The following is a 24,464-nucleotide window of genomic DNA, read 5'->3' on the forward strand; positions in this document are numbered from 1 at the left end:
GAACTCACTCTTGTTGGCACGGTGTGGAATTGGCACCGCTACATTCTTGCCACGGTCATAGTCCTGTGGTTTTGGTGGAGATGCTGTGAAGCGGCAGATGCCTGGCTCGGATGGCGTGCTCATTGATGTCATGCTGTCAGCATTTTCATTAGTACCTGTGGTCATCTGATCCGAAGAACTGTCTGAAATGAAGCACTCTGTGATCTCAAACTTAGCATGCTGCAGGTGCTCTTCCAGCTTGGCGTGCTCGTAAGCACGAGCCAATTCTTCGTATGTAGAGGAAGCACTCTCTGTTGAAACCATGCTGTTACGGCCCTTGTCTGAGACATAAACCAGGGAAGCCAGAAAGAAGACACAAAAATGATTAACAGCTGGTTTTATGATGCTGGAGATAAATAAATAGACTCAAATTTTATTCTAGTTTAAATGGTAAAATATAAAATATACACATATATTAAAATAAATAGTCACCAGAGCTTGGTGTTGAAATTTAATATATTCAGTTTTGCACTATAGACACAAGGCTAATAAAGTTAACCACTAATGGATGCATATAGAAATATGTATTCTAAAATAATCAGACTCAATCCTCAAAACATTAGTAAAAATACATTCACTCATTCTTTTATAATTACATTACTGTGAAATATACTGTAGTTAAAGTATTACATTTTCTAAACTATATTTTATTAAGTACTTGCTTTTAAGTATCAAACAAAATTAAATTAAGTGCATAGCTTCCACCCCCCTCACCCAGCTACACATGCTGCTTCTAATTCACATGAGGTCAGTCACCCACATCCTTTCAATCTGCTGCTTAAACTGCATCACAGGTCAGCGTAACACATGAGCTGTCTTCCATATCCATGATCTCACAGACACCTATGTTTGGATAGACTGACAGGGAAGAGTATGCTGTTCTCCCCCCCGGAAGAGCACAGGCAATTTTGTTCCCTAAGTTTGATCCTAGTTCATTTATGAATTCTAACATATATTTTAAAATGTTTGCTATATTATAAAATTTTTCATTTAGACAAAATGTCAATATTATTTAAATTTCATATTTACAGTGCATCCCGAAAGTATTCAAAGCGCTTCACTTTTTTTTTCTTTTCTTTTTTTTTTTTATTTTTTTTTTACATTTTGCTATCTTACAGCTTTATTCCAAAATGGATTAAATTCATTATTTGCATCAAAATTCTACAAACAATACAATTTTGTGTTAAATTTAGCAAATGTATTAAAAATAAAAAACAAAAAAATCACATGTACATAAGAATTCACAGCCTTTGCTCAGGACTTGTTGAAGCACTTTTGGGACCAATTACAGCCTTAGGTCTTTTTGAGTATGATGCTACAAGCTTGGCACACCTTTTTTTTGGCAGTTTCTCCCATTCTTCTTTGCATGACCTCTAAAGCTCCATCAGGTTGGATGGGGAGCATTGGTACACAGCCATTTTCAGATATCTCCAGAGATGCTCAATTGGGTTCAAGTCTGGGCTCTTGATGGGCCACTCAAGGACATTCACAGAGTTGTCCTGTAGCCACTCCTTTGTTATCTTCACTGTGTGCTTAGGGTCGTTGTCCTGTTGGATGATGAACCGTCACCCCAGTCTGAGGTCCAGAGCACTGGTTTTCATCAAGGATGTATCTGTACATTGCTGCATTCATCATTCCCTCTATCCTGACTTGTCTCCCAGTTCCTGCCACTGAAAAACATCCCCAAAGCATGATGCTGCCACCACCATACTTCACTGTAGGGATGGTATTGGGCAGGTGATGAGCAGTGCTTAGTTTCCTCCAGACATGATGCTTGCCATTCAGGTTAAAGAGTTCAATCTTTGTTTTATCAGTCCAGAGAATTTTGTTTCTCATGGTCTGAGAGTCCTTCAGGTGCCTTTTGGCAAACTCCAAACTTCTTTCACATTGTTTGTAGAATTTTAAGGAAATTTAATCTCGAATTTAATCCATTGTGGAATAAGGCCGTCACATAAAAAATGTGGAAAAAGTGAAGCACTGTGAAAACTTTCCAGATGCACTATACATACATTTTCAGAATTCATCCTCTGCAGAATTAACCATATTTATCCTAAGCCCTCATAATGTTCCTCTGGCCCCTCTTGTTTTTCCTCACACCACCCAAAGACATACTATTAGATAGATTGATAACATTAAATTGCTCCTAGATGTGTATAGGTGTTGAAATGTGTATTTACATAGTGCCTTCTGATGGACTGCTGTCTATTCCAGCCAACACCTCCTGTCCTTCACATGTCCAGTGTTTCCTGGACAAACTCTGGATTCACCACAGCCCTCACCAAGTAATAATCTCTCCCCTTGCCATTTCCTTTTCTCTCCTCCTGGTATGTGCAATACATTGCCAAAGCACATGTGCTTAGGCCGTGTCACAAATCCCCAACTTGCGTTTCTGTGCTGAGCACACAGCCTCCATGTATTTGTTTTGTTCAGACCTGCCATGTCTGGTCTCTGACACTCAAGAGCTCTCTTGTGGGCCTGACAAGGTAGTCTCCAATGCAGAGCTATAAGCCCCATTCCAAAAAGAGATCGATAGGGCGGCCTCCAGCACAGAGCTCTCTCCAGGGGTCAACAGGGCAGCCTCCAATGCAGAGCTCCAAGCCCCATTCTACGAAGAGGTCTCCAGCACAGGCCTCTCTCCAGAGACAAATGGGCTGGCCTCCAATGCTGAGCTTCAAGCCTTGGGCCAAGATGAGGCAGATAGCACACAGGTGCTTTTTGTGTGTTTAGCCAGACTTCTCAAAATAATGGACACCAAAGACAGCAATGTTCATGTATACAACCACACGACGATATAACAGTTCAGACTGGGGAAGTGGAAAGTGGACGGGTGTCTGTTCCAGGCTAAAAACAAACCCTAGCCAGCCAGCTCTCCCATCCTATTATTCTGTCAAACGTTTACTCACTGGACAATAAACTGGACTTCATCTGACTCCAGCAGACTGCATGGCAAGAGTACAGAGACTGCTGTGCCTTTGTTTTCATGGAGACGTGGTTCAGCGACAGGGTTCCAGATGCCACCATTCAGCTAGATGGGCTCACCTTATTTTGTGCCAACAGAAATACAGCTCTGTGCAGTAAGACTCGTCGTGGTGGTGTGTGTGCTTACATCAACATGGAATCATGCATGAACTCTGTGCTTGTTTCTAGTTACTGTTCATCACTAGTGGAGTTTGTGCATGTTAGATGCAAGACATTTTATTTACTTTGGGAATTCACTGTTTTCGTTATCGGTGCTATGTGAACTCTATGGGGCTATTAGTGATCTGCAGAATGCTCACCCCGATGAACTGTTCGACCATGCAAATCTTAAATCAGTGCTCCCTAAATTCTATCAGCATGTGGACTTTGCAAATGGGGGGCAAACATGCTGGATCTTGTTTACACAAACATCCCTGGCACATACTGTGGGGAGCCCTGCCACCACCTCAGGTACTTTGACCACATCTCTGTTATGCTAATTCCAGCATACAGACCGCTTGTCAGAAGCTCTAAACCGGTTCTGAAACAGGTAAAAACCAGGCCAGCAGGAGCCACCTTTGCTCTTCAGGTTTTGAGTGCACTGACTGGCATATGTTCAGGCTGCAACCAAAAGTGACTCAATCAGATTGGAGACGTAAATGACATCACTGGCCAGCTACATTGCATTGATGATGTGACCAAGACCATCACCACATGCTCCAACCAGATGCTGTGATGACTGCAAAGGTGTATGTGGTGCTGAAGTCTAGAGACTCTGCCTTAAAAACAGCAAGGGCCAAACTGTCTCAAGCCATCAGAGAGGTGAGGTGTGCTCATGCCCAGAGAATCCATGGCCACTTGCAGAACAGAAGAGACATCCAGCGCATGTGGCAGGGGATCCAGGTGATCACAAACTACAAGACAATTTCAACTGCCTGTGACAGTGACGCCTTCCTTCCAGGTGTGCTGAACAAAAACACGCTCGGTTTGAGGTGCAGAACAACATGGCAGCAAGAAACACCATCCCTCCTCCTAATGACTAGGTGCTCTGCCTTCACTGTACATCGATGGATCCTCTGTGGAGACCATCAAGAGCACCAAATTCTTTGGTGTTCATCTGGCAGAGAACTTCACCTGATCACTCAACACCAGGTCCATCAGCAAGAAAGCCCAGCAGTGTTTCTACTTCCTATGGAGGCTGAGGATTACCCATCTTCCTCCCCCATCCTGACCATGTTCTACAGAGGAACCATCAAGAGCATCCTGAGCAGTTGCATTATTGCCTGGTTTGGGAATTGCAAGACCCTGCAGTGGATAGTGAGGACAGCTGAGAAGATCATTGGAGTCCCTTCTTCCCTCTATAATGGACATTTACACCATATGCTGCATAAACAAAGCCAACAGCATGGTGGATGACCCTACACACCCCTCACACATGCTCTTTACCCTCCTGCCATCTCTGAAAGAGGTACCAAATCTTTTGTGCTCTCACAACCAGACTGTGTTACAGTTTCTTCCCTCAAGCCATCAGGCTCCTCAACATCCAGAACTGAACTGTACCAAACTGTATACTGTACACACACACACACACACACACACAAACACACACACACACACCTGCATACACACACACGTATTCATTCTCTCAGTTAACTGTGTGAACTGATCTGTTCTGAACTCAAGACTCAACACATACATGTCTATAACTCCATCCATATTATAACTGTTTATGTGCTGTTTCGCACGCATTTCAAACTGCCATCAACTGCTGCTATACAGAAGTGTACATGTTTACAAGAACCCTCTTGTTTACAGTTCTATTTTGCACTCTGTACTACTTAGACACTGCAGAATGTATACTGATCTGCACTATTCTGTTTATATTGTGTATCTGTCTATTTGTCTTGCACTGTTTGGACTAGGTTGCACACGTTGCACTTTATGTAGCTAGGACAACTTATTTTCTGTCCTTAGATCTGTCTTGCTATGTTTTTGTTTAGCACCAGGGTCCTGGAGAAACGTTGTTTCATTTCACTGTGTACTGTGTCAGTTATATATGGTTGAATTGACAATAAAAGCTTCTTGACTTTACTTGACTTGACTTGCATACCTTCCCCATGCTGCAGGCCCTGTTCCAGTCCCAGGCCATGTTCATGCCCCAAACTCTGTTCCATTCCTAGGCCATGCCCATGTCTTAGACCATGTCCATATTTAATGCCCTGCTCCAGACCTCATGTGCTTCACAGATTTTGCAAAGTGTACAAGTGACCTGTTCCTTACCTGCCTTTGCCATGTTTTGGATCTTCACTGTTTTATTAATATAGGGGAACCTCCTGCACTTGTGTCCTCATAGCTTTCATTTGTTCTCAAGTCGTGACAGTACACTTCGCCTTTTGTGGATAAAGCAGGAGGGGGAGAGTGTTGCATCATCACTTAGAAGCTGCCAACACCAGACTCCATTTATTTTGGCAGTGGCAACAGCCACATTTGCCATGTCTGGCCTCTGACACACAAGAGTCACTCCTGAGACCAAAACGGTAGACTCTGATGTGCAAGAGCTCAAGAGCTCCCTCCTGAGGCTGACAGAGAGGCCTCCAATGCAGAACTCCAAGCGATGTTCCAGAAAGAGGCAAATAGGTTTTCTCAAGCACAGGTCTCTATCCAGAGACAATTAGGATGGCCTTCAATGCTAAGCTTAAAGCCCTGTTCCAAGATTAGGCCAATAGGGCAGCCTCCAGCACAGAGGTCTCTCCAGAGACTGTCCCTAATCCTGACTGCTTGCTACACTCAGGATTTTCAATATTTTTTAATAAAGAAGAACCTCCTGCACCCGTGTCCTCATGGCCTTCATCTGTTCTCGAGCCAAGCGTTACATAACTTAGCAAAATGTTCTGAGAATAGTTATTTTTGTTTGACTGCATTGATCTTTCACATTTGAAAGTTAAGACGTGATATATCTGTAGCACTGAACATCCTAATAGAAACATGGAAAGTGACCTAGTACACTTTTATTGTGGTTTAAATAAACTAAAGAAATAGATAAATATAGTGTAAAGGTGTTGTTTGTACATTTTATACTAAACAAAATATACTGCATATATTAGATATTTGTACAGATATATTCTTGAAAAAGTTCAATTTTAGCATTTAATACAATTTAAGTTTAATTTTGTATTGTATTGTATTGTAAGTACAATACTTTGAATGATGGTACAAAAAAACAATCCTTCAATTTTAGCACACAAATATGAATTAAATGTAAATTAAAACAGATTTGTTAAATAATTTCAAACACACTTCCTTTAAATAGGAAGGTTTAAAATGAATAAATAATTTTCTGAGAATGAAAAACAATTCAATAGATAATGAAAACCATAGTAGCTGACATTTTATATCTTTTTAAATGTTTCAACAATTTACCAAACTATTCAGCTATTTGTTTTATTTGCTTTAACTTATCAAGTATTAAGTTTGAAGGATATGATATTTTGACAGACAGTTTTCATTAATTCAGTTTAAGTTTGAGCTGTTAGAACCATTCTTTTATACTGTGGCTACATTTACAGTATGTAAATGTTTGTTTACCTGTATCCTGGGACAGACTGGCACTATAGCTGTCACTTTCTGTTACAGTGATACCATGCTGGGAGCCAACAGTACGCCAGTCAGAGGTCAGGGTGCGGGCAGGTGTGGATGCCTGACACTTTGTAAGGGTCCACTGACTTGAGTAACGGTTCCTTGTACTGTGAGCTGACTTAACACTCTTCCTTGACACTGGATCTGGGAACAGAATGAGGATATGGGAAAATTATGGAAATGTGTATAATTTAAATAAAGCCCATTTTACATAACTATCATATTGCATCAACAATGTACTGGGCAAAACAAGGAACTTACTTGTTCCAGGTCTAATATCAGACATGTCAATTAAGGGACCAGTGTTCTGAATGAGGGCAGGGTGATGTACAGACACGCCTGTGCAGAAGCTCTGGGGGTTTACTGATTGGCTGAACTCAGTATCTGTCACCGGGATGGTGGCTTTGTCTTCACCTGAATACACAGAGAAAAATTCAGATAAGGGAGAATTTGACCAAAATCATGCAAATAGATATGGCATGCTGTAATATACACAAATAAACAATGAAATGACAGACCAATCTGTTTGATGCCCTCCTTATCTTCAATAAGCAGTTGTACACGGGGTATATCTATGTGCAGCCTTGGCCCCTGGGGTGGGCCCTTCACTGGGGTGTCAAAACTGCGGTTGTTCTTACTGCTCCAGGTGTTAAATGTACACACACATACACACACACACACACACACACACACATTAATACACACAAAGACAAATTAATATTAATCCTGCTCTTGGCCAGATTATGTTTATGCTAGAGCACTATATTCTTACCTGATCAACATTTCAGCCAAACTCTTAGCATCTGTAGAAGCACAACAGAAAAAAAGTTATAAAAATTATATTTCAGGTATTTATTCTAGATATCAAATACCTTTCCTATTTAATATTTTAATGTTCTTATATCTACTGTTCTCATCTACTTCCTTATATCTATACCTCATTCCCTTCATCAGCATCTTCCTTACCTCGAAGTCTTTTCAGCCTCTTCTCCTTGCGTTTTTTTCGAATGATGAAGAGGAGGGCCATGCCCAGTGTAACTAGAATGACTGGACAACCAATGGAGAACAGCTTCTTTACATCATCACCTTCCCCACGTGCAGACTTGATTGGGGGAATGGTACCTTTGCATAGAACAGTACAAAAATGAGATGAAAAGAATATTAAAAGATTTAAAATTGTAGCATTTATGTTATGTGAAGTGTACTTCTCTCATACATCTAGCCTTATTTTAATCTTTTAAAAGATGGCTTGATGCCAATCCATCAGAGGGGATCATACACACATATTCTCACCTAAAATGCGGTAACTTGCACTATTTCAGACTAGTCTCAAATAATCGTGTTCCATCCCCTGCACTATTAAATCACATAATTGTAAACAGATTCTGACTGGCCAACTCACTGCCATCGTAGTCAAGTGTGGCAAACTGGGAGGTCTGGTTGCCACAGCCAGCACTGTTGCAAGCCTTCATCTTCAGTTCGTACCAGGTGGCTTCACGCAACTCAGCCAGGAAGACATCAGTTGTGCCATTGGTGCGTACGCTTTGCCAGGCATAGGTGCCTTTAGGCCGGAAGTCAAGTAGCACAGCATTAATGGGGCAGCCACCGCTGCTCCAGCCCTGGAGATTGAGCCGAGCATGGGTGGAGTTGATGTGAGTGAACAGGGGCTGGTCCTTGTTGAACTGCGGCTCTGTAGAGGGGATGGGGAAGGATTTGGATGTCAAGGTTTTGTGTTGATTAATGTGACCCCCTACTGTGCTGAACTGTTTATATGAGAAAAAAACCTATACAGACTCTCATACAGACTTATCTGATACAGACTCTTCTGTTTAAATGGCCTACACATTCTAGATGAAGCTTCTAGATTATGTTAATAAATATATATGTAAAATTGTGCTTTCTTACCTCTGCCATGAGTCTTTGCCTCAATGATTTCACTTATCCTACCAGCTCCCACGCTGTTCTTGGCAGCTAGCTTGACCTTATACCAGGTGCCACAGCGGAGGTTATCCAGCTTGAAAGAACGCTCAGTGGAGCTAATGAACACATCTCTCCACTCTTCTGTGTTATCCACAGAGTACTGTAGCACAAAGCCTGCAAAGGCACAATATCATAAAATAAAGGTTTGAGCATGTTTATGACAAATGACTATGATTAATACACTTACTCTGTACACAACTTTTATATTTTATTTTGGTGATAATGAAGTGCTAAAAACAAAGAAAATGGGCCGGGGTGTATTATCTTGCACCTTGCATGCCGGAATGAGTTTTCCTCATTAACCCTCTGTATAAACCTCTGTATAAAGCTTAGAAGTTGTGGCAGGGTTGCCTTCTCACCACTAGAGGGTGCAAATAATTCAAAGATCATGAGTTTTAATCGGAAAAAGAGGAAAAAAAGGTGCTGCCTTTATATTGGTTCTTGTGTTTACATGTGAATGACAATTTGGTACACACACACACACACACACTAGAGTAGAGTAGAAAATGAACACTATTTATTTATTTAATAAGACATCAAAATAGGTATTTGTATCAGTGACTAGACTGTGAGCAGACAAACCAGAACTGAGATTATTTCGATTATTCAGAGAAATGCATATACAAGGGAGATATAAAGAAGTGTAAAGCATTGGTTGATCAGAAAGAACGGTCCTTGTTAAGTGAACACAAGCACACAAAAATATAAGTATCATAAGCTACGATAACCAGACAGAATGAATAGAAAAGGTGGGGCATATAAACACATGCTGACTTTCCTAGACAAAAGAAAGTGGAGAAAGCAGTATATAAACATTTAAATAGACTCAGTGAACAGTGACAGTTGGACAAAGGAAGCCAAGTGGACCAAATAGGACACACTGTGAGGATGAGACTCAAAGAGGGAATGGAGAGGTTGCGTGATAGTTGACATCAAGAAAGAAGAGTACAAATAAAAAAAGAAAAAATAATTTGATTGAGGAAATGAGAGAAATAAGAGTCGTACCTCTGATGGAGCTTCCTCCGTTGTCTCCAGGGATCCAAGCCAGAGTAATAGAAGAGGTTGAGGTGGTGGAGACTGTTAAACGTGGCTGATCTGGAGGGACTGACACATCCACAGATACATATAGTCTTATAGTCAAACAGACTTATAATATGCAACCTTCTGATTTATATATATATATATATATATATATATATAAAATACCTTACCTTGCACTAGAAGGTTCACAATTATGGTATCAAATCCTAGTGTGTTGGTGGCTGTGCAGGTATAGTACCCAGAATCCTCTGCTTTTACAGAGCGCAACAACAGCGTTCCGTTTGCCAGAATGTTCCGCTGGCCATCCTGAGAGACAGGAATAGCAGTGTTCTCGCTGTGGGGATCAAAATAAACATTATATATAGTATATAAAGTTTCAAATATATATGTTGAATTATAACTTTTATTATGCTTAGCAAATTACTTATAATACTTGTAGGTCTTCAGAACAGTAATGGTGTACTAACTACAAGACTTCTCAAGAAAAACACACATATACACGCACACACACAAATATGTATGTGTTTTGTTAAGAATGGCATGTGTGTATGCCTGGAGTGATTGCTGCTTTTTTTCACTGTCAGTCATTTTACTGTATATTGTAACATGGACATGGCATTTTAAATGAGAGCTAATTGCTAATGAAACACTAGACCTGAAACTGATACTCACCTGTCTTTGGTCCATTTAATTGTCGGAGCTGGCTCCCCAACTGAACTACAGGGCAGCCGTACCTCTTTCATCCAGGGAGTGGTAACTGTACCTCCAAAAGATAGTATCTTAGCAGGAGCTAAGGGGGCAAGATAGAGAGCAAAAGCTTAAATCTAATATTATAAAAGGTTCTCCAATTTCTCCCTCTGTAGTAACCCATAAAGGTGTCTATATGACAGAGATTAAAACACTTGATTGTCCAAGATAATCCTAAGCTAAGAACACTTGATTATCCAAAGACTATTGTGAACCATCTTTCTGTATACAAACTGGTAACTCAGTGTCAACTTATTTACAGTATATAGAATGTTGCTAGTTTATTGAATGTACGAATCCAGCAATTTTATAAACTAGCAACTCAGTATAGATGGTCAGTACTGTACCTGTCTGAAGCTTTCAAAAAAAAAAAAAGATCACCTGACAAATTTAAGTTCCTTAGGAACAAACAACTGCATTATAAAAACAGTCGCCAAGATAGGAACATGGGAATGACATGCCACACACACACATTGGCCCCTGGGGTGGGCCCTTCACTGGGATGTCAAAACTGTGGTTGTTCTTACTGCTCCAGGTGTTAAATGTACACACACACACACACACACACACACACACACACACACTGGACTTCAAAGCTTTTCCAACCATTGATCAGTCCAAAGATAACAAGAGAATCTGAATACACTGTACAAACAAACAAAGGCCTTAAAACAGCCTAAATACTTCACGGCATGGATTTGAAAATATGCTGGAAACATCTGGTCCATGTTGATTTGATTGCATCATCAGGTACATTAGCATTCTGAAAATCTCCTATTCTATTCCAAAGATGTTCCACTGGATTCAGATCCACTGAAGGTCACTCAAGAACACTGAGCTCATTGTCATGAATCCAGTGTGAAACAACTTTTGCTTTGTGATATTGTGCATTATCATGCTGGGTGTAGCCATCAGAGGATGGTCAATTGTGGCCATGAAGGAATGCACATGGCCAGCAACAATAATCAATTATGCTGTAGCATTTAAGTGATGACTGATTAGTATCAACAATTACATTACACCACCTCTACCAACCTGGACATTTGACACAAGGCAGGTTGGGTACACGGATTCTTTCTGTTGGTGCCAAATTTTGACCATACCATCCATGTGCCTCAGCAGAAAAACAAATCCATCAAGCCGGAGATGCTTTTCTACTCAACACATTTCTACAATTGAGTGGTTATCTGAGTTACCATAGCCTTTCTGTCAGCTTAAATCAGTCTGGTCTTACACTGTTGATCCCTCTCATCAGCATGGTGTTACTGTCTGCAGAACTGCCAGACCACTAGATGTTTTTTCTTTATTGCACCTTTCTGTATAAACTCTAGAGACTCTTGTGTGTGAAAATCAGAGATCAGCAGTTTCTGAAATACCCAAACCCAAATCTGGAACCAACATCCATGCCATCATAAAAATAATAGACATACCCATAGTCAATGCTGCCACATGATTGGTTGATTAGATAACAGCACAGGTGTAGGTGTTCCTAATAAAGTGCTCAGTGAGTATGGACACACTTTAATTTTCTAATCCAAAATATTGATTACACTACCCATGTTATTTTCTCCTCCCCTCTTCCTCTTTACTGCACAAACTATATTGGCCATCAGCTGCTATTTCTCTATCCATCAAGTCTTTCTTTGTTTAGGACCATTTGCATCACAGAATTAACAATAAATATCTCTTTACTGGGTCACAGAGGGCCGCAAGAGAACAATGCGAAAGAGAGAGGGAATAAGGAGAAATTTATAGCAGCCAACACAGTTTCTTTAACAAACATTGGATGAGTGAGAGTAAATCAATTAATTTGTCAATTAATCATCACACAATTTAAATTTTTCATTATGTACCCTTTAAAGCAGGCTCCACAGTGACCTTCTCGCTGATATTTCCCCGACCAGCAGTGGTAACAGCTGCTGCCCAGATAAGGTACTGCTGTCCTTGATTCAGGTGGGTGATGCGGTAAAATAGTACTTCTGGGTTTGCCTCATATTCACTGGGAGCCTGAGAGCAACAAAACAAAACATTAAATCCCTAGAGAAAAGATTGAACATCACAGCAATAATTCAAAGAAGCTTATGCTTATTCTTGATGATGCCAAGAGCCCAAAAAAACATCTATCTGATCAAAATATCTTAGATGAAAACATATATTATTAAGGATTTGTATGCTATTTCAGAACAATAAATATAATGTTTATTTGATATGTTATATTTGTTATGTTCATTCACTCACACACACACACACACACACACAGAACCAGGGAATTGAGATAGGATTTGTGTGTACAGAAATGCATGAATTCCAAAGGTGTACATACATATACACTGTCCACATTACACCACCAAAGACAAGCATACACATGCATGTTTCCTCCTTGGGTAAATGCAGCATATTTAAGAGAAGTCTTCTGTCCAGATTTGTGCTCATTGTCACTGTGTACAGTCTGCAGACTTCCCCTCCAAAACACACACACACACACACTCACACACACACTATAACTATAGTTTTCTTAGCCCTCATTCTACCTCTAAGCTTGCCCTGTCATCATCCACACTCACAACAACCCCAAGCCATAACACTGACACACTGACATACTCATGCATCACATTACTCATCCTAGAACATTATGTTCTCTTTTATTTTGTGTATATATGTTACATATTCATAACTCTATAGAAAACTTATTTTTACTTTAATAAATTCTTTATTTATTCAATTATTTTAGGGTAAATATGCTTCTCTAGTCTCTATCATTTCTTTGGATTAGTTCAAATCTTTCTCTCTGGTTTTTCTGCCTTCATAGCAAAAAAAAGGCAAGTAAAGGGAGGTTTAGAGTGAGGGAGGCGGAGTGGTGTAACGGATATTGAAATATTCCTCTGGCATGTAGATAGGGGTGATCCAGGGAGCGATAGTGGGAGATAATGAAAAGAGGAACAAAAGTACTCCCTGCACGGTGTGTCTGACCCTCCCTCCCTCCCTTTCTCCTCTCACACTCATTTACATAGTAATCACCCCGTGCTCTGCAAGAAACCAGGAAGGGAGGGAGAGAGAGAGAGATGTAGGGAGGAAGAAGGGAGGAAGACAGATAAAAAAAAATGTAGGGAGAGACAGAGTGAGAAAGACAAATATATATATATAGAGAAAGAAAGGAAAAGAAATAGATTTGTGAATGAGGAAAAAGTGTGTCAGTAAGCCTGCAAAGGTACATTAATTTGGTATAAGAATACACATATAATGCTTGTGCACGTGTGTGTCTGTGGGTATGATAGCGTGCAGATGAGGTGGTTATAAATGTGATATCGCCTCAGGGGAGTGTGGATGTGTGTGCATGCGTGGGTGCATGTGTTGTGTTTGTGTGTGTTAGCTTGTTTCCTGCCCTCACTGATGAACAGATGAGGTTGTCTAGGCAACGTGATGAGACACAGATATGCAAATGAGAAGGGGAGAGTGAGCTGGCATGCACACACTGCAGTATGAGGCACACATATCCTGCTGATATTGCACCACTGTCTCACACACACACACACACACACACACACACACACACACAGTGCAGACACTTTAAGAATACAGATTGATACAGATAATACTGAAAAAAAGGAGGTGCTTTTAAACATCCACACTATCTCAATACACCACATACACACACACACACACACACAATGTATAAATATATACACATCTGAATTTGATCTGTCAAAATAAACTATCTAGTTGTCACATCTTCACACCCTTTGTCTCTTACTGGTTGGGCTGATCCAGGGCTGGAGCAGTAAATGGTGTATTTCCTGATGATGCCATTTGGCTTGTTCGGAGGGAGCCAGGATACCACAACACTGCTGGCAGAGGAGGGGACAGCTTTGATGCCTGCTGGAGGGCCAGGGTCTAAGAGAGTACAAGGAAAAAAATATATATATGTATATATATATTGTTTTATAAGCAAACTAGAAAAATATTGCTCTTCAATGAAAAACTGCATTTACCTATGTTAATATGAAGCTTAATAAGTCTTTATTATGTCCAAATATAAAAAAAAATCAAAACCATTTACTTTCCTTTGCATATGTATAATCAAACTAATGGCAAAAGCCTATCTTTCCTCATGGAACACAGCTCTGTTGCCTTTACCATAAACTTCTTGACTCCCTCTGAAAACATCTTTGATGCTGTAGCAATTTTAATGGTAATCAAATAGTAGGCTTTCAGCTTTATCATTCCCTGCTCTTTTTGTAAACACTGATTTCTGTTTTTTTAAGCGGATACTAGCTTGTTTACTTTTTCCATCCTAAGCTGTCCGGTGTACTTATCACATTTTTCCGCTTTTGTCTCATAGTGTTATTTAATATTGTATTTTTTTTTCCACAGCCACAGGTTGAGAGTAATTTAAACATACTGGTGTGACAACACAGTAGAAAAATGTTTCTTTCCATTTCTCCTGGAATGTCCCTTCAAGGTCAATTTGCTTTTCTTTTCTTTTCTTTTTTTTTTTTTGGAAAAGTAGCTATCATTAATTATGCAGATTGGATATATGGCGGCTGCTTTATACTGCTTTTGTGATTTAGGTGTTCTGAGGTGTAATAGCAATACAAATAAATGAGCAAATCTTTAAATTAAAAATAAAATATTGGTCAATTAATTTATTACATTTTTTTTATTGTTTTAATTCTTTAAATCATCCTGCTGGCTTGATTTGACACCCCTGCCGCACTTGTGTTTGCTGTTCAAGTACAAAGTGAGAGCAGCTTTGCTGGACTTAGCCTTTAATATTAAGAGGCTCAAATAAGTCAGTAAAGACAAAAAAAGAGCAAAAGAGACAGACAGATGGACAGATGTTAGAAGGGTAACATATGTTCAGTTTAATGTGCTGTCCATAGAATTAAACTGTCACTTTGTGTATATGGGTGTAAAAGTATGCAACAGGGCATAGCAATATATTCACAGTAAAGTTGGACATATTGTGCAATGCTAATGTGCAGGCTTAAACACACTGTGATTCTTTATACAATGTACCTATGAAAAAAGGACAGCATAGTGTACAAGTATGCTTTTAGGGGTATGTAGTTTAAGGAGGCTTTAAGAAATTATCGATATTTTTGAGGTTTAGACTGACAGAGTTGTATTCCTGGGAGGCTTTAGTCTGTCTTACAAAGAAGACCTGCTGTACTGTTCCACTTTACTGCATGTGACTACATTAAAGCTGGAGGCAGATGTTGCAGCATGAACATGCATTTGTCGAAAAATCATCAGCTCCTTCACCCACTATGGACTTTATGATCTCCATCCGTTAACTGTTAAACGTTATTTGTTTAAAAAAAAAAATTAATTCTAAAATGTAAAATATGTTTTACTTGTAGTCCTCTGAGATTTTCATTTAAAAGAATCTAATACTATGTATATAATGTATGCATATACACTGATCAGGCATAACATTATGACCACTGACAGGTGACGTGAATAACGACGGGGTGGTGGTAGCTCAAGTGGTTAAGGCTCTGGGTCGTTGACCTGAAGATTGGGGTCCAAGCCCCAGCACTGCCAAGCTGCCACTGTTGGACCCTTGAGCAAGGCCATCAATCCACCCTGCTCCAGTGGTGCTGCATCATGGCTGACCCCAACCCCCAAGGATATGCGAAGAAAGAATTTCACTGTGCAGTTATGTATATGTGACAAATAAAGACAACTTAAACCTGATTATCTCCTCATCATGGCACCTGTTAGTGGGTGGGATATATTAGGCAGCAAGTGAACATTTTGTCCTCAAAATTGACGTGTTAGAAGCTGGAAAAATGGGCAAGTGTAAAGATTTCAGTGAATTTTACAAGGGCCAAATTGTGATGGCTAGACAACTGGATCAGAGCATCTCCAAAACTCCAACTCTTGTAGGGTGTTCCTGGTCTGCAGCGGTCAGTATCTATCAAAAGTGGTCCAAGGAAGGAACAGTGGTAAACCGGTGACAGGGTCATGGGCGACCAAAGCTCACTGATGCATGTAGGGAGAGAAGGCTGGACCGTGTGTGGTCCGATCCAACAGACGAGCTTCTGTTGCTCAAATTGCTGAAGATGTTAATGCTGGTTCTGATAGAAAGGTGTCAGAATACACAATGCATTGCAATTTGTTGTCAGGCTGTCCATGTTGACTGTGCACCACTGAAAACGCCAACAATGGCCACGTGAGCATCAAAACTGGACCATGGAGCAATGGAAGGAGGTGGCCTGGTCTGCTGAATCATGTTTTATTTTACATCATGTGGATGGCCGTGTGCATGTGCATCACTTGCCTGGGGAACACACAACACCAGCATGCACTATAGGAAGAGGCAAGCCAGCAGAGTGTCATGCTTTGGGCAATGTTCTGGTGGGAAACCTTCGGTCCTGCCATCCATGTGGATGTTACTTTGACACGTACCACCTACCTAAGCATTGTTGCAGACCATGTACACCCTTCAATGGAAACGGTATTCCCTGATGGCTGTGGCCTCTGTCAGCAGGATAATGTGCCGTTCCACAAAGCAAAAATGGTTCAGGAATGGTTTGATGAGTTTGTGGTGTTGACTTGGCCTCTAAATTCCCCAGATCTCAATCTAAATGAGAATCTGTGGAATATGCTGGACAAGGAAGTCTGACCCATGGAGGCCCCACCTCCATCAACAATTCACATTTGATAAATGGTGAAATTTTAAAGATAAAATTTTTTGCTTAACACACACACACACGCATGCTCATGCACCACAAACATTTACATTTCTGGCAGTTGGCAGGCGCCCTTATTCAAAACGACTTACAATTCATCTCAATTGAGGGTTAAGGGCCTTGCTCAAGGGACCAGCAATAGCAGCTTGGTGGACCTGAGATTTGAACTCACAAAGAAACAACATACTGACTTTCAAAAGCCCCAAAGCCATTAAAAATGAGAAAAGATATGTATTTAAAAATGTGGGAGATCTCTCATTAGGCATGCACACAAACAGATTTCTATTTAACCTATAGAAATAGTAAAATTTCAAAAAGCAAAGCACTTATGCTTGTTTAGATCTCAATCTCCATTTCCTCCTTGTCCCTCATTTCCCAAACCCTTCGTCCAGCCCCCACATGTCCCCAGGGAGGAGGACAGCAAAAGATAGGGCACTAATCTCATGCCCACCAGTGTAAGCACAAACGTAATGCCTTCTAATCCACAAAGAATTAATCCTTCTTGTCTGGGCAGTGATTTGGGGCGGGGTTAGACACAAACACTTGTACTCAGATTTCAAGCACCCACCCTTTGGCATTTTGATTCTCAGAAGGGGTAATGTCAAATTTAATCTTAAACACACTGGATTTGTTATTGTGACAGCTTCAGTCATCCTTTAGATCACTCCACACCTACCTACAGGAATTGAATACTTTGTGGAAAGACTTTAAATATACAAACACACATTTTATAAATAACTGTCATGAGGAAAACAATTGCATGTATTGCATCTGTGTATTCATCTGTGCCAATCTTGTGTATGAGTCATTTCATTTTTTGATTGACCTTTTGTGTATGACCTTGCCTTTTCACATTTTGCTGTTGCCTAGCCATTTAGGTTTGTTATGTATTCTGATATCTGGTGTTTTGTTTGCAAAACAAAGCATTCTTATCGTCTTATTCTATCGTCATTTTATGTAACTTCTTGTAGTGTATTGTATTGTCCGTTTGTTGTCTTGCACTGCCTTTTGTCTTGCACAAGGTTATACAAGTGCATTTTATGTGAAGAGGTTAATTTATTTTTTAGCCCTCAATTGTGTTGTCATATGTAGTTCTGTGTCTTTATGTAGTCCTGGATGAACATTATTTCATTTCACTGTGTATTGCACAATCCATTATTAAAAGGTACATTAGAAAGGCTTCTCCCATTGAAACAAAATAAACAAACAGCTGCTAAGTTTAATCTGATGATTTGTACTTTGGATGCAGAGAGTTGATGGAATGAACTGGTGACAACTAGGTGGAACTAGGCGATAATTGCTGGAGGTCACATACTTTCCCTTTAACAACATGACTGATGATGATGAGATAAGAATCTCAAATACATCAAGTCTGCAAGCAGGACAACCCCACACCAAGCAAGGTGGACAGAGTTCTTTACCACTTCACTTATCCCTTTTATTTCATTTTCATGCTCACCTACAGACCCCAGTCCAAAAGTGGTACAGCAGATGCACTATACCCAGTTTTAGAAAGCCGTCACTCCCTGTTAACCCCTGAAACTTTCCTGGGTACATACCATACCTCCCACTGCTCTTGATATCCAGGTATCTCAAGAATGCATAGGTCAGTGAAAATCAGGATAACTGTCAACAGGTATCCTAGAATCCTTCTTATCCTGCAATGCCCATGGTCCACATAAAACTAGACGTCAGCTCTGACCTCCTCACATAGCCATCTTCACCATCAAGGAAATTTTTTCCAAAGCATCTGTCTTAGTCTCTTGACCAAATTAGAAATAAAAAAAAAAGTATCATTCATAAAACCAAACAAAATTTTAGCCAAGCTCCGGGCTTGCACTTATTCAACCCACACTTTCAAACTCAAAAGGCTTTTGCTCCATCAAGTTCATGTGTGTGTACGTATGTGCCCTGTAAGCTCCACCAGCTGTGTCACACACTCTCTCTCCCTCACCAGGGGAGTCACTGAAAGCACAGTGAGACACAAATAAGTAGGCTGCTGGTCAGGACACAGGTGAGAATTATCACGCATTATCTGCCAGTTTGACCTGCCTCCCCTCCATATGAAGCTGATGCTCAACCATGCCCCTGCTGAAATATACCCCCATACACCTGACTCAGATGGGGAGTCATCCAGACTGCAGTTGACTCCCCTTGGCCAGGAAAGGTAATCTGTCACCACCATCTCTGGCTCCAGCCTGTGGACCACTTGGAATTTGAATGGCTGTACTAAGAAGTGATACATGCATTGGCATCATTTGTGCAGTGGAACCAGTGGAGCAAGGTGCAATCAAATCAGAGGGTAAAGGGAGCCTCCTTTGGTAGAACTGGAGGGTGAGGACCACCCACTTGAATGCCAGACACTCCTTGATTGTGCAAGACTTGGTCTCCCTCAGTAAAAGCTTGCAGCTGATGAATTGCATGGGGTGCTCCTCCCCCTCCACCACCTGGGACAAAATGGCCCCCAGCCCTCTGTCCACTGCATAGTGAACAGAACAAAAGGGAACAATAGCCAGGAGAGTGCAATGAAGAGTCCCCACATGGACCTGGTGCCCCCTTTTTGTTAAGGTTAGTCAGTGGGCTTGTGATGTCCAAAAAATTGTTATAAACCTCTGATAATTGCCAGCCAGCCCAAGGAACTACTTCACCTTTTTTGATTTGCAATCACTGCTGTCTTATAAATTTGGGGATACACCTGCCCAAGTGAAAACCTAGATACTGTATTTTCACCCATCCAGGTGCACACTTCTTTGGGTTTGCTGGGATCTCAGGATCTCATCAACCCTCAGATGTTGTTGCTTAAGACAGTCCATAAGACACTAACATGTCTGGGGCTCCAAAAAACTCAAATGGAAGGGTACCACACTGTCTAACCAAAATGAAATGGAAAGGTCTGTCTTTTTCTTTAGATATTGGAGTCAATCTGATCTACCAGTATGCCTTGGTTAAGTCCAGTGTTGAATTAAAGGGAGCCGTTTATACACCACATTGCATTTTTAAAGTCCTCACAAAACAGACTGACCTGTCAGTCTTGGGTACCAAGACCACTATAATGCTTCAATCACTTGTGGACTCCTCAATTACACCAGTGTTGAGCACAGCCTTGAGTTCATCCTGCACTACATTTTTGTGTTCAGGTAACTCCTATTGGCCACACCTTAAGGAATCTCATTGTGGTGCTCTCTGAGGACTGGGTAAAGTTGAACACAAATTGGACAGTTTCTGTTGCATACTGGCAAACTTTGATCTTTTGGACAATGAGAGGTTGTCTCTACAGTGGACTGGGGTGAACTGCACTTTTTACACTTACCTGTATTTCTAGCTCCACCCTTTCAGGAACCACCATTGCCAGATCCATAGGAACAGCCTGTATCCACAGTTTTAAGAGACTGGCTGAAATGTTTGAGCTGCATCAACTCTTTCCATTTGCTTTACATCATAGTTGACCTTCTTGCCACTTTGCAAGTAACTTAAATTTCAATGTAGGTAAAATGAGTACTAACCTCTTGCAAATCCTTGTAGTCAAATACCCCATCATACAGTCAGTAATGTCATTCTTGGGCCTGAAGCAAATTCCAGAACATACTGAATTTAATTTTTACAGTTAGAAGGTTCCACCTCCTGCACAATAATTTGAATGTGGGAAAACCCATTGGAGAGTCTTGGAATCTGTGGAGCAGCATGGGAATGGTTTGCTTTCTACCTGGAAGGTCTCTCATTTCAGGTAACATGAAGGGGATCAACATCTGCTCCACACAAACTATCTGGTGTCCCACAAGGCTCAGTACTTGGTCCTTTCCTTTACTCACTCTCTTGGTGAAGATATATCCTCACACGGGTTCTTTTACCAGTGCTATGCTGATGACACTCAACTTATCTTCTCCTTTCTTCCTCAGATACCACAGCTTCTGCTCAGATCTCAGCATTTCTGGTGGACATATTGTCATGGATGATGGCTCATCATCTGAAACTCAATGCCATCAAAAATGAACTGCTGGCCATCCCAGGTAATTCATCCCCAGGTCAGGATCTTGTAATATCACTGCAAAATTCTGAAAACCTTGGGGTAGCACAGACAATCAGCTGTCCTTTTCCTTGCATATTGCTAATCTGACATCCTCATGTCAGTATCTTCTCTAGAACATTAGAGGGATTCAAAAATTTTTATCCACAAAGGCTGCTCAGGTGCTTGTTCAGTCTGTCATCACTTTGAGGCTGGGCTACTGCAACTCTCTGCTGGCAGGTCTACCCCTGAATGCAATTCAACCTCTGCAAATGATCCAAAATGCAGCTGTTTTCAACCTGCTTAAGTTCTTCCACTCCACCCCACCACTGCGCTCTCTCTACTGGAGGTATAGCCATCATATTCAAAACACTGATCCTTGCCTGCAAAGCCAAAAAGTGACCAGCTCCCTCTTACCTTAGAGCTCTTATTACTGCTCGCACTGCACCTCACTCCCTCAGATCTACTAGCACTGCTCGACTGGTCCTACCATCTCTCAGGGTACAAGGTAGGTATGTATCAAGGTATGGGTACAAGGTCGGTATGCATCAAGGTATGCATCAAGGTTTGTCTGGTGGCAGCTGCTCAGCAATATGTTGGGCATCGCTCTATAGCAATGGGAGGAGTTGCATGCCTGCCTAACTCAACAAAAGATCAGGAGAACTCACCAGAAAAGAGGTCCATGACAGATGTGTCAAATAATTAGATTGGTGGTAACAAGTCACAGGTGAGAATCATCACATTTTACTTGCTGGTTTGACTTTGCCCATTCTACCACATTATTGATCACATTTTTTATTTGTTTTTCGTAGAGCATTTTTAGGTAATGACCTGGACTGTCTTACCCTTGATTTTGAACTTGATTTGCAAATGATCTTTACTTCACCTCTGTGAGCTCTGTTATACACATATATTAGTGAATGTGTAGTTCTTCGCTTGTCTGTGTGTGTTTACTCACAGTCCTCTCGTGTCTGTATGTAGAGAACATTGCTGCGGACACCGTCCCCTGCCTGTGTGTAGGCCAACACCTGGACACTGTAGTTTGTGAACTTTTCCAAGCCTTTTAACTCCACTTGCTCGCGTACTGTAGTAATGTTCTGCATCTCACCCCATTCTGAAAGAGGAGTGAGGTATGAAATACACATCCTTTTATACAGTACAATAAAATCAATATTTCTAAAATACAAATTCCTTATATGTACCACATGTACATATAAGTACACATATGTACATGTATATGTATCCACATAAAAACAACAATAGCACTGGGAATTGTAAGAAACAGGTGAAAATAATGAATAAGACAACAATAGTTATAGTAGTACTAGTTGTATTGTACTGTACAGTTACACTGGTTCAGCCCCATTTTGTGACATGAATAGAACTCACCTCCATCAGGGAAAAGGGACCAGAAAACCACACGATATCCTTTCAGGACCCCATTTAGGGTCATCCGTGGAGGCTCTGACCATGTAATCACTGCCTCATCAGATGTTACTGTGATGGCCCGCACATTTTGAGGAGGCTGGCTGGGCACTGGAAATGAAAGAGAAAAACAAAACATTTAGAACACCATGGACTATGCTTTAAAACTTTAGCTTGTGCACTATACTTGAATCACCCTGAAAGTCCATAAAAGAAATTAATATAAATCAGTTGAAACAAAATAAATCTAGCTCAGATAAGTTTATATAGACACATTGTAAATCATATAAAATGCATAAAAACATCACAATCAAAACATCTGTTAGAATTTTTAAAAATGTTTAATCTTTGTAGTCAAAACTAATTCAGGGAGTAGTATGATAATATACAGCTGTGGCCAAATGTTTTGAGAATGATATAAATATTAATTTTCACAATGTCTGCTGCTTCAGTCTTTTTAGATCTTTTTGTCAGATGTTACTATGGTATACTGAAGTGTAATTCCAAGCATTTCGTAAGTGTCTAAGGATTTTATTGACAATTACATTAAGTTTATGCAAAGAGTCAATATTTGCAGTGTTGACCCTTCTTTTTCAAGACCTCTGCAATTTGCCCTAGCATGCTGTCAGTCAACTTCTGGGCCACATCCTGACTGATGGCAGCCCATTCTTGCATAATCAATGCTTGGAGTTTGTGGGTTGCTTGTGGAAAATGCTTGTGGGTTTTTGTTTGTCCACCTGCCTCTTGAGGATTGACCACAAGTTCTCAATGGGATTAAGATAAGGGTAGTTTCCTGGCCATGGACCCAAAACATTGATGTTTTGTTCCCTGAGCCACTTAGTTATTACTTTTGCCTTATGGCAAGGTGTTCCATCGTGCTGGAAAAGGCATTTTTTGTCACCAAATTGTTCTTGGATGGTTGAGAGAAGTTGCTCTCTGAGGATGTTTTTGTACCATTCTTTATTCTTGGCTTTGTTCTTAGTAAAAATTTTGAGTGAGCCCACTATGTTGGCTGAGAAGCAACCCCTCACATGAATGGTCTCAGAATGCTTTACTGTTGGCATGACACAGGACTTATGGTAGCACTCACCTACTCTTATCCACTTTTTACCGGATTCCCCAAACAATCGGAAAGGGGATTCATCAGAGAAAATGAGTTTACCCCAGTCCTCAGCAGTCCAATCTCTGTACCTTTTGCAAAATATCAGTCTATCCCTGATATTTTTCCTGGAGAGAAGTGGCTTCCTTGCTGCCCTACTCGACACCAGGCCATCCTACAAAAATTTTCACCTCACTGTGCGTGCAGATGAACTCACACCTGCTTGCTGCCATTCCTAAGCAAGCTCTGCACTGGTGATGCCCTGATCCCACAGGTAAATCAACTTTAGGAGACGGTCCTGGCACTTGCTGAACATTCTTGGGCACCCTGAAACCTTCTGCACAACAATGGAACCTCTCTTCCTGAAGTTCTTGATGATCCAATAAATGGTTGATTTAGGTGCAATATTACTAGCAGCAATATCCTTGCCTGAGAATCCCTTTTTGTGCAAACCAATGATGACTGCACGTGTTTCCTTGCAGGTAACCATGGCATGACAGAGTGATCTCCAGCCTTGTCTTCGTCAACACATTCACCTGTGTTAATGAGAGCATCACTGACATGATGTCAGTTGGTGTTTTTTGTGGCAGGGTTGAAATGCAGTGGAAAGGTGTTTTTGGGATTAAGTTCATTTTAATGGCAAAGTGGGACTTTGCAATTCATTTCAATTCATCTCTTGGTAACTTTCAGGAGTATATGCAAATTGCCATCATAAAAACTGATGCAGCAGACTGAAAATTAATATTTGTGTCATTCTCAAAACTTTTGGGCACATGATTTTCAGCATTTTCCAGTATTGTCTGAAATAGCATTACATTAACATGCAAGTTCAGGTATTAAA

The 24,464-nt window shown here is 40.7% G+C and overlaps 1 protein-coding gene across 3 annotated transcripts in view; it reads right to left on the reverse strand.

Moving 5' to 3' along the window:
- Positions 1 to 24,464, reverse strand: part of LOC131368211 (cell adhesion molecule DSCAML1) — a 92,317-nt gene that overhangs the window by 5,881 nt on the left and 61,972 nt on the right. For 2 of the 3 annotated variants that reach the window (XM_058414191.1, XM_058414193.1), the window contains 15 exons: positions 22,489 to 22,635; positions 22,058 to 22,213; positions 14,153 to 14,292; positions 12,255 to 12,408; positions 10,327 to 10,444; positions 9,825 to 9,988; positions 9,619 to 9,717; positions 8,539 to 8,727; positions 8,036 to 8,323; positions 7,600 to 7,755; positions 7,406 to 7,436; positions 7,152 to 7,273; positions 6,895 to 7,047; positions 6,583 to 6,777; positions 9 to 320 (listed from right to left, as the gene is read on the reverse strand). In XM_058414191.1, coding sequence (XP_058270174.1) covers positions 9 to 320; positions 6,583 to 6,777; positions 6,895 to 7,047; positions 7,152 to 7,273; positions 7,406 to 7,436; positions 7,600 to 7,755; positions 8,036 to 8,323; positions 8,539 to 8,727; positions 9,619 to 9,717; positions 9,825 to 9,988; positions 10,327 to 10,444; positions 12,255 to 12,408; positions 14,153 to 14,292; positions 22,058 to 22,213; positions 22,489 to 22,635 — 2,424 coding nt within the window. The remainder of the gene's footprint in view (positions 1 to 8; positions 321 to 6,582; positions 6,778 to 6,894; positions 7,048 to 7,151; positions 7,274 to 7,405; positions 7,437 to 7,599; positions 7,756 to 8,035; positions 8,324 to 8,538; positions 8,728 to 9,618; positions 9,718 to 9,824; positions 9,989 to 10,326; positions 10,445 to 12,254; positions 12,409 to 14,152; positions 14,293 to 22,057; positions 22,214 to 22,488; positions 22,636 to 24,464) is intronic. The other variant, XM_058414192.1, reaches the window with a different exon arrangement.

The sequence above is a fragment of the Hemibagrus wyckioides genome, linkage group LG17, assembly GCF_019097595.1.
Source record: "Hemibagrus wyckioides isolate EC202008001 linkage group LG17, SWU_Hwy_1.0, whole genome shotgun sequence".
NCBI classification, from domain to species: domain Eukaryota; kingdom Metazoa; phylum Chordata; class Actinopteri; order Siluriformes; family Bagridae; genus Hemibagrus; species Hemibagrus wyckioides.